An 11,443-nucleotide genomic window follows, 5' to 3' on the forward strand; every position below is an offset into this window, starting at 1 on the left:
ATGGATTTTAACTTTTCCATATATAAAACATCTTTGATGATGGAATCACTGGAAATTCTACCATCTAATATTTTTCCAGCATTCGTATTTGGAACTCTCACTTACTGCACCATTTTGTTTTTAAATATGACTGTGTTACTAACTATTGCTCTGAACAGGAAACTCCATAAGCCTATGTATATTCTGTTGTTTAACTTGCCACTCAATGATATGATGGGTGCCTCAGCCTTTTTTCCTCAGCTGGTATCTAGTTTACTGTCACAGAATAGATCCATCACTTACTCTGCTTGTTTTGTGCAAGCTTTACTGACACATCTGTATGCAGCTGGAGCATTTCTCACTCTCACTGCTATGGCTTATGACAGATACATTGCCATTTGTTGTCCATTGAAATATAACACCTTGATGTCTCCAAATAACTTGCTGAAAATAATAATAATAATGTGGACCTTAGATTTCACTTTGATTGGTTTACTACTTGCACTGAACTACCGCAAAGAGATTTGTAGCACAAAAATAGTGGACATTTTCTGCAATAATCCGTCTTTGATGAAGCTGGTATGTGGAGATACGAAGTTAAATAACTACTATGGACTGTTTATAATAGCTTTTATCCAAGGTCTGCCTCTGCTGATAGTGGTATTAACGTACATGCAAATCTTAATCACTGTTGTGGTTAAAAGAGAGTCTGATGCCAAAAGCAAGGCAATTCAGACCTGTGGTACACATTTAATTGTTTTCCTTTGTTTTGAATTCACCACACTCTTTGCCATGATAGCTCACAGATTTGAGTCAGCACCCCAAAACCTACGAAGGGCCTTAGGAGCTTCTGTGATGATATTTCCTCCTATAATTAATCCTCTAATATATGGACTGAAAACAAAAGAAATTCAACAAAATCTTATTTTCTTTATCCGTAAGAAGGTTTCCCCAACAAAACAAAAAATCTAACTCAATGGTGTGAAAAGACAACTGAAGTAAGAAACTCATTTTGGCTGTAGGTAATTTATAGGTACTCTTTTGTTCTTTGCTGTCCGAGGGTGACATTTTATGATATTGGGACTAATGAAATTATTAGATAACCTGTTTTGCAATGTTCTTTTGTTCATTAATGCTTTGTAATGCTTGAGTCATTTTAGTATGGGAACATACTAAGTCACTGTTTTTTTTTACTTTTTTTTTTTCTTTTCTTAAGATGAAAAATAAATAAACATTCACACAAGACTTTAACGCTATCTGCATTAGTGAGTTCACTAATCAGAATCACAGTTCTGGCACACAAATTGCCTGGCTTAAGGTACACTCTTTATCAGCCCACTGTTTGCAAGTCAGACACTCAACACGAGTCACAATTTGATGGCTGTTTTGTTTTTTCTTTTCTTATGTTTTATTTTTCGCACTCCATTCAACATGTACAAGCAAATTCCAGAAATAAATGAATCTGCTTAGAACTTTAGGGTAATTTTCTGTAGCACACTTATATTTACTCAGGAGAGATCCAATCACTGCCTGTAAGTATCAGATAGACATACATACATACATAAAAATCTAAATGTTACTTTACTATCAATTGTTGCAAAATAGATATGGTGAAATTCAGTTGAGTAATTTGGAAGTTATGGCCGATTGACTCTCAATCCTTTAACATGTGTTTACAATATTATCTCCACTGAGAACAACAGAAATGTGGCAAACAAGGCAGATGCAAAGATGTTTTGCCAGTACAGAGATCAATAAACAATGCAACATCTAAGCCTGGGTGTACTTGTTTAATATTAACAGACTTGTAAAATGGAAAGCATCACAAACTTAACGTCAGTTTGACACAGAATTTCTTGTCCTTTTGTCATGTGGGCGCTCACTCTAGATGACAAGGCAAAGAGTTAGTGTAAGGCACAAAACAAGTTTTGGCTATGAACAAGAATTCAAACTCCCAGATGTCCTCAGATATCGCATGACACAAACAAAGCTAAACTTGCTGTACTGAACCTGTTTGTGCTTTTATGCATAGTGAAAGTGCAAACCGGGGATTAGGTAAAGAAACACTGAAATCACAGTGAGAACTGAAAAAATACACAAATCGTTTAGTAACGGCCTTTGCATTTATTCATTTCAAGAACTGAATGCACTCATAATTTATTAAAAAATAATTAGATTTTATTTCTGACGTGTGGTAGGATTGCTATGTCTTCTCTTGTATTGCTGCATATTTGCACTGATTATGCAAACATTAGTTTATAGCATTACTATAAAGATGAAGTCAATGAGTCACACTATTATCAGAGTAAGGTTTATGGCTAACCTCCTCAAACCTATCAGGCCTTAATTTTTAGAATATAATCATGTTGGAGGGAGATGCTATTGTGCTAGACAACAAATAAAATTACTTTATCACATCTCCCTCTAAAATTGGGCACACAAAAATGTCATTAAAAGCTAAACTGTTGCAAATCGACGTGTGTGAAGTGATGGACATCTGAGAGATTCCTCACATACACCACTAGCAAGGACTGCACTAACTTAAAGGACCGCAAGGCCAGATACCAGCAGGTGATCCAGAAATTGGCATCTTTCATGTGGTGGAGCCACTGGAGTGGGGCGTGATCCAAAGAGAGAGTGAAAGGGCGTCCTAACAGGTAATAGTGGACGGTGAGAACCGCCTCCCCATCCACCACCTAGGACAAAACAACCCCTACCCCTTTGTCTGACACCCCCATCTGCAAGTCAGGCAAGTGCGATACTGGACCCCACAATATATATATATATATGAGTGTTCTTGACCAAGGTGAACTGCTAGAGTCTCACAACTCACAAGGTCCATTGAGCATATAAAAAAGGGAAACTGCTTTAGAGAAGCTTCTTTTTTTGATTCTGTCTTCAAACAACAAAATTGATGGCATGGAATTTAACAGCCTTAGATGTTCTCCTCCCCAGAGCAATGGAACTGAAACGTGATCAGCTGGGATTTGGAAAGGACTTGCGTGTAACAATAAGTGTATAAAAACACCATGCAAGGTTTAATTCCTGCATACTTACACAGCTGAACAGAGGGACATGTGAGACTTTCCTCAAATACACTGTTAAACTTTGTGATCTCACAGATTCTTCATTTTAGCTAATGATTTTATTGAGATTTTGGCATGTGGGTCTTTGTACTATTTAAGAGATCAACGAAACTGTGAAACTGTATTGGAGTCAGTCTTTTCTGGATAATTTATTCTTTTCTTCCCTACTATTTTATCTAACAAAACAAAACAAAAGTGTATAAAAATACCATGCAAGGCTTAGTTCCTGCATACTTACACAGCTGAACAGATGGACATGTTAGACTTTCCTCAAATACACTGTTAAACTTCATGATTTCACAGACTCTTCATTTTAGCTAATCATTTTGATGTGATTTTGGCATGTGGGTCTTTTCTGGGTAAGCAATCTTTTTACTACTTAAGAGATCAACGAAGCTATGTAACTGTATGGGAGTCAGCATTTTTCTGAATATATTATTCTTTTCTTCCCCACCATTTTATCTAACAAAACAAAAACATAATGGATTTTAACTTTTCCATATATACAACATCTTTGATAATGGAATCACTGGAAATACTACCATCTAATATTTTCCCAGCATTCATATTTGGAACTCTCACATATTGTGCCATTTTGGTTTTAAATATGTCTGTGTTGCTAACAATTGCTCTGAACAGGAAACTCCATAAGCCTATGTATGTTCTGCTGTTTAACTTGCCACTCAATGATATGATGGGTGCCTCAGCCTTTTTCCCTCAGCTGGTATCTAGTTTACTATCACAGAATAGATCCATCACTTACTCTGCTTGTTTTGTGCAAGCTTTACTGACACATCTGTATGGAGCTGGAGCATTTCTCACTCTCACTGCTATGGCTTATGACAGATACGTTGCCATTTGTTGTCCATTGAAATATAACACCTTGATGTCTCCAAATAACTTGCTGAAAATAATAATAATAATGTGGACCTTAGATTTCACTTTGATTGGTTTACTACTTGCACTGAACTACCGCAAAGAGATTTGTAGCACAAAAATAGTGGACATTTTCTGCAATAATCTATCTTTGATGAAGCTGGTATGTGGAGATACGAAGTTAAATAACTATTATGGACTGTTTATAATAGCCTTGTTCCAAGGTCTGTCTCTTCTGATAGTGGTATTAACGTACATGCAAATCTTAATCACTGTTGTGGTTAAAAGACAGTCTGATGCCAAGAGCAAAGCAATTCAGACCTGTGGCACACACCTAATCGTTTTCCTTTGTTTTGAATTCACCACATTCTCTGCTTTGATTTCTCACAGATTTGAGTCAGCCCCCCAAAACCTACGAAGGGCCTTAGGAGCTTCTGTGATGATATTTCCTCCTATAATTAATCCTCTAATATATGGACTAAAAACAAAAGAAATTCAACAGAATCTTATTTTCTTTATCCGTAAGGTTTCCCCAAAAAAACAGAAAAACAAACTCAGTGGAGTGAAAAGACAACTGAAGTAAGAAATTGATTTTGGCTATAGGTAATTTACAGGTACTCTTTTGTTCTTTGTTGTCTTTTTCCAGGAGTGACAATTTATGATATTGGGATCAATGAAAATATTAAATACCATGTTTTTCAATGTTCTTATATTCATTACTGTTTTTTTGTAAAGATAGATTCTTTTTAGTATGGGAAGATACTAAGTTGTCACACTCTGTAGGGTAAGTTGTCACACTGGATTTTGCAACATACAAAATCAATCAATTCAAATTATTGTTTTTTTTTCTCTCTTTTTTTCTTTTCTAAAGAAAAAAATAAATAAACATTCACACAAGACTATAATGCTATCTGCATTACTTTATTGTCCCTATAGGCTCCACATTATCTGATTTCAGAGTTCAATAATCACCATTACCACGTGCAAGCAAATTCCAGAAATAAATGAATCTGCTTAGAACTTTAGGGTCATTTTCTGTAACACACTTATATTTACTGAGGAGCAATCCAATCACTGCCTGTAAGCTTCAGATAGACATACATACATACATATAAATCACATCTAAAATGTTACTTTACTGTCGATTGTTGCAAAATAGATTTGGTGAAATTCAGTTGAGTAATTAGGAAGTTCTGGCCGATTGACTCTCATTTACATTTACAGCATTTAGCAGACGCTGTTATCCAGAGTGACTTACAAAAAGTGCTTTGTCTATCCAGAGAAAGTATCTTCGCTAGTTACCAATAGGTTAGAGAGAAAGCCAGTCCTGAGCTCAGATACTGCTAGAAACAGAAAGTCATTATAGACACCTAGAGAAAAAGGAAGAGTTAAACACAGAGCAGTGCAATACAATACAATACATAAGTGCAGTACAATACTTTACAATCAATAAAGGACTGCAAGGCCAGATACCAGCAGGTGATCCAAAAATGGGAATCTTTCATGTGGTGGAGCCACTGGAGTGGGGCGTGATCCAAAGAGAGAGTGAAAGGGCGTCCTAACAGGTAATAGTGGACGTTGAGAACCACCTCCCCATCCACCACCTAGGACAAATCACCCCCTACCCCTTTGTCCGACACCCCCATCTGCAAGATAAAATAAAGAGCAAAGTCAGGCAAGCGCAATAGCGGACCCCCACAAAGAACTGCTTTAACTTGAGTAAAAGCCTGCAGACACTGCTCCATCCACTGGACCGGATATAGTGCCCCCTTTTTTAGTGAGATGGGTTAGCAGGCTGGTGACATCCAAATAAGTAGAAACTGGGTTAATAATGATATCATGCAAATAAGCACCAGGATACATAGCATGGGGCAGTAGGGTTCTATCTATGAGCTGCTGAAACATGGTCGAAGCCCCAAGCAACCTGAATGGAAGTATGACAAATTAGTGTAATTCATACAGTGTGGATTTAGACTTTTTAGGATTTAACTATCCCTGGAGGTGTCTCAATGTGATGCTCTATGAAGTTGGTTCAGCCTGGCAGTGGTGAAAACACATCGGAAAATTCTGTTTGCAATCTTGCAACCTCTGTTTTCAGGGACAGCGAGAGCTAGTCACCATAGTGAACCAGAGCGTTTGAGTGTTTTGGGAACCTCCAGTCCTCAGCTCTCTCTAGGACAGCCGTTGCTAGAGCAACAAGGACCACCTCTCTCCACGGTTTAAGGAGGTTGAGGTGGTATATCTGTAGTGAATCACCTCTGTCAGACCTCCGTCTCATGCACAAACAAATCATGTTTTTCAGGGTCTTGGTTAATCTTTCGAGCAGCCAGTCCATCGGTGGATGGTACCCTTGTATACATTGACACTGCTTGGTTCCCCACATCCCCAACATGCCCGCTCAGGCTTTACCCCAGCTCTTTTGGGCTCAGCTGATGCCACATGTGGAGAGAGAGAGCAATGGATACTAAGGGAAGGGGTTAGTGGGCCCCAAACATGTAGTACAGGTACAGGGAAGAGTTTTAGGTGAAATGCTTTTTTGCAGTGCTGGTACGGGGGGAGAAAGAGAGATAGAGAAGCCAAAGGTGGTTGACTCAGGGTTCCCACCCCTGCATATGCCTCCAGGTGAGCCTCTGCCAGTGTGGTGGCCTTTTCTAGGGACTCGGGCCAGTGGATGAGAAGGGGAGGGGTTAGCAGGCCCTGTACGTGCAATATGGGTACGAGGAAAAGGTTTTGGAGGAAATGCTCTTTTTTTCACAGAGCTGATAGAGGGGGAGAAAGACAGAGATGTGCCCCCCACATATGCCTCCAGGTGAGCCTCTGCCAGTGTGGTGGCCTTCTCTAGGGACTCAGGGTGGTGGCACTGTATCCAAGCAGCAGTTTCTTTAGTAGGCGTGCTATGAATTGTTCCATTACCACCAGATTGATGGTGACTGAAGTCCCTCCTAGTACCATTCTTCATCCAGGAGCCATCTCCTACAGGAGTCATGAAGCTGCTGCATGAACTCGCTGGACGGTGGCTTTCTTCAGCTCCATGTACTCCAGTGGTGAAGGCAGTGGGAGCTGCTGAGCGGTCTGATGGGCCTCCCCAGTAAGCAGGGAAAGCAGTAGAACTACCCAGTCCTTCTCTTCCCACTGATAGTCCTCTGCACAACTTAGCGAGTTGGATTTTTTACAGTGTGATTCCTAAACCATATAAGGTACCAAAAAGGCAGGACTAATATTAGATGGGTCCTGAATATCTTGTATGAGTGAGAAGGAAATAAAGACTCTCTTGTATTCAGTCACTTGGTGCTAAGAATTTGACAGAGTCAAATGGCCATGTCTGTTGGATGTGCTCTCTCAGTTCAAGTGCAGCACAAAGTTTTGTCAGAAGGTTAAAATTCTGTATGCAAGGCCAACAGCCGAAGTTATCAGTAACAGCCTTAACTGTCCATCTTATTAACTATTTTGTAGTACTCGTTCAGGGCACCGCTTTGGTCCCTTGTATTTATTTTAGCAATAGAACCTTTCAATTAGAACCTGTTTTGATATAAAAGGTATTTGATTGTATAGTAAGGAACACCATATTGCTTTATTTACTGAAGACACACTACTGTTCTTATTTAATCTTCAAAATACTATTCCTTCCCTGATACAATCGATGAACACATCTGGTAAATTCTCTAGAAATAAAATCAATATGGCTAAATCCTCCATTTTTTCATAAACAAGAAAGATTAAAAAAACACCAATACAAGATCCCTTCACCAATACTGTGGAAAGATTTAAGTACCTTGGTATTAATTTTACTGTTCATCTTAAAAACCTCACAGCTGCAAACTAACCCTATAATAACCAAAGTGACTTAGGATAATAAAGTTGGCCTTGTCTTCCAGTATCTTTAATTAGGAGGATAAATATCATTAAAATGAATATTCTCTTAATTTATTTTTTTACCTATTTCACTTGATCCTACTTGCTACACTCTCAGAAAAAAAGGTATGAAACTGTCACCAGGGCAGTGTCCCTCTTGTCACTGGGCTGGTACCCTCAAGGGTACATACAATATTAGGCTATGAAAAGGTACAAATACATACTTTTCGCCTGGGTAAACTTATTTAAGATGCACAATTGAACCCTTAAACTACTGTTGTACCTTTGAGGGAACATTTACATTGTTTGTACCTTGATGAACAAAACATGTACCTGCACAACACCTTTATTTCTAACAGTGTTCTCCTCATTTATTTTTCTCATGAATGAAGAAGCTGTTCAGCTTAATCTGGAATAACAGGGGGTATAGAGACAGTTATCATTACTCATTCTGTCCTATGAAAGAGGGAGGTTGCAACTGCCAATCTGTTGCGATAGTATCTGGCAGTGCAACCAAGATCTTTTTTTTAGACTTTATCTCCACCTCATATACCTTGGTGTTTCCTTAGATTGAAGGAAACACAGTGGGAAAATTGCTTCTAATTTGATATATTGATATATATTGATATACATATATCAAATTATAAGCAATTCTCCCACTGGGTTTGCTATTAAACAGCAAGATAACATTTTATCTTAACATATAAAATGTTATCTTCTTGTTTAAGAATCTATATATATATATATACATATGTATGTATATATATATATATATATATATATATATATATATATATATATATATATATAGAGAGAGAGAGAGAGAGAGAGAGAGAGAGAGAGAAAGAGAGAGAGAGAGAGAGATTACCTTAAAAGGTTAATTTAATTCATTAAAAATACTATAGCTGTTTGGCATGATTTACATGCAACATAATATTCTCCTATATTTGGTAGTTCATTCTTTGCTACAGGTAAAATCAATGCTGCCTTTAAGCTTATATTAATATCATTATAAATTAAAATCTTTACAATGATCATATGCTCATGATCTACCTATAAATATGCATTCCAGACTGATTCAATACAATTGGTTAATGTAAATCATAAAATGAAAAGTTGTATGAAATGACTTTATTTCATCGTTTATGGGGTTATATGAGAATGCAGAACTTTTGGAGGCAAGTAACCAGAATTATTTCAATGAAACACCTGCCTATCCACACCTTTTGTCTTGGGCATTTACCCAAAGAACATATCACTAAGTAAACATGAAAGCAAACTGTTAGATACAAGCTAAAAATCTTATTAGCACACAACTGAGAAGTATATATGAACCTACTGTGAAAGCATTGCTGAGGCTGAAAGAGTTATCTTCTTGTTTAATTTTGCAAAGAATATAATACACTTTAAAACACGTAAACCTGAGGTCTTTAATAAATTTTATGCATTATATACATAGAAAATACTGTAAATAATGTCTGTAAAAGCCACTTCACAGAATTCAAAAGAAAAACTGCCCCAGTCACATTTTTGGGCATGTTTCATGTTCCTAGAAATCACTGCAGTAGCGTGACTCTCTCATTCATTTACTCTCATTCACTCACTCAGCCCTTTCAAACACAGTAGAAACAGTGTATTCACCTCTTTAAAACAACAGAAAAGGCAACATTACAGGGACTTACAGGGAATTGAGAACTAGCCACAGTGGTAGTTTGAGCAACTTTTTACTCAATCCTCCCACGTTTTATGTGGCCCTATTATACTAAAATATCACCTTCTCAGAAAAAGCCATAGGTTACTGTAAGCGAATGTAAGCGAGTTATTTTCCTACCATAGTGATATATGTACCATAAAAAAGAAAAGTAAAAAATATGGAAATGGAAGAGAAAGAAGAAAACATGTTTCATAAAGCTGAGTTTTGTAAATAAAATGAATGGTAAATAAAATTGGGCGGTTAATCAGGGGCTGGTATTAAATGTTATATAAATAATGTCGAGAAAAATTGTAGGTCATTTTCGACTGAAATGCCCATCCTGCTACTGTAAGGCACCACTGGCTCACAAATACGTTAAGATGGGGTGCATTTCTTTTCCTGAGACCATGCCTGTCTTTTTCTCACAAAACATCTGTGCACCGTCCTGCATGTCTCACATATTTGCCTTGAAAACATGTAACTATACATCATGAACAAGGTACACTGCTGGTGTCTCACAAGCCACAAGTTCCCTTGAGTATAGAAAAGGGAAATTGCTTTAGACAAACTAAAGCTTCTGTCCTTTAACTAAAAATGTTTATGATAAGGAAATTACCAGCCTCAGAGTGGTATTGCCATGGTACTGACAGGTGATCAGATGGGATTTGGAAAGGACATCCCTCTAATACTGGGTGTATAAAAAAGCCATGCAAGGTAAAATTGCTGCACGTTGTCAATTGTCATTCTTAATTTTTAATGACTTAATATGATCAGAGATTTTGACAAGAAAAAAGAAACAAAACAAAATACATAATGGATTTTAATTTTTCCATCTATACATCATCTTTGACTTTAGAATCACTGGAATTGCCTCCCTCCAATGTTTTCCCAGCATTCATATTTGGAACTCTCACCTATTGTGCCATTTTGGTTTTCAATATGACTGTATTGCTAACAATTGCTTTAAATCAGAAACTCCATAAGCCTATGTATATTCTGTTGTTTAACTTGCCACTCAATGATATGATGGGTGCCTCAGCCCTTTTCCCTCAGCTGGTGTCTAGTATTCTGTCACAGAGTAGATCCATCACTTACTCTGCTTGTTTTGTGCAAGCCTTACTGATTCATTTGTATGGAGCTGGAACACTTCTCACTCTCAGTGCTATGGCTTATGACAGATACGTTGCCATTTGTTGTCCGTTGAAATATAACACCTTGATGTCTCCAAATAACTTGCTGAAAATAGTTATTATAATATGGACCTTGGATTTTACTATGATTGGTTTACTACTTGCACTGAACTACCGCACAGAGATTTGCAGCACAAAAATAGTGGACATTTTCTGCAATAATCCATCTTTGATGAAGCTGGTATGTGGAGATACAAAGTTAAATAACTACTATGGACTGTTTATAATAGCTTTTTTTGTTGGTCTGTCTCTGCTGATAGTGGTGTTCTCTTACATGCAAATCTTAATCACTGTTGTTGTTAAAAGACAGTCTTACGCCAAAAGTAAAGCAATTCAGACCTGTGGTACACACCTAATTGTTTTCATATGCTTTCAGTTCACCTCAGTCTTTGCCTTTATAGCTCATAGAATTGAGACAGCATCCCCAAGCTTACGAAGGGCCTTAGGTGCTTCTGCCATCATCTTTCCTCCAGTACTTAATCCTCTAATATATGGACTGAACACAAAAGAAATTCGTCAGAATTTTATTTTCTTGTTCCGTAAGAAAAAAAAATAACATTCACACAAGACTATAATGCTATCTGCATTACTTTATTGTCCCTATAGGCTCCTCATTATCTGATTTCAGAGTTCAATAATCACCATTACCACGTGCAAGCAAATTGCAGAAATAAGTGAATCTGCTTAGAACTTTAGGGTAATTTTCTGTAGCACACATATTTACTCAGGACAGATCCAATCACTGCCTGTAAGTATCAGATAGACAT

The 11,443-nt window shown here is 37.4% G+C and overlaps 3 protein-coding genes across 3 annotated transcripts; all 3 read left to right on the forward strand.

Annotated features, from left to right (window-relative positions):
• On the forward strand, nt 1-951 carry LOC118826626 (putative gustatory receptor clone PTE01). The gene has a single exon (XM_036597652.1). The coding sequence runs from the start codon at nt 1-3 to the stop codon at nt 949-951; it is 951 nt and encodes a 316-aa protein (XP_036453545.1).
• Nucleotides 952-3,546: 2,595 nt separating this feature from the next.
• On the forward strand, nt 3,547-4,524 carry LOC118826635 (putative gustatory receptor clone PTE01). Its single transcript, XM_036597664.1, has one exon. The coding sequence runs from the start codon at nt 3,547-3,549 to the stop codon at nt 4,522-4,524; it is 978 nt and encodes a 325-aa protein (XP_036453557.1).
• Nucleotides 4,525-10,299: 5,775 nt separating this feature from the next.
• On the forward strand, nt 10,300-11,232 carry LOC118797014 (olfactory receptor 52J3-like). The gene has a single exon (XM_036556223.1). It carries the CDS (start codon nt 10,300-10,302, stop codon nt 11,230-11,232), a length of 933 nt encoding a protein of 310 aa, XP_036412116.1.
• Nucleotides 11,233-11,443: the final 211 nt, after the last annotated feature.

This window comes from Colossoma macropomum, unplaced genomic scaffold (genome assembly GCF_904425465.1).
Source record: "Colossoma macropomum unplaced genomic scaffold, Colossoma_macropomum, whole genome shotgun sequence".
NCBI lineage: Eukaryota > Metazoa > Chordata > Actinopteri > Characiformes > Serrasalmidae > Colossoma > Colossoma macropomum.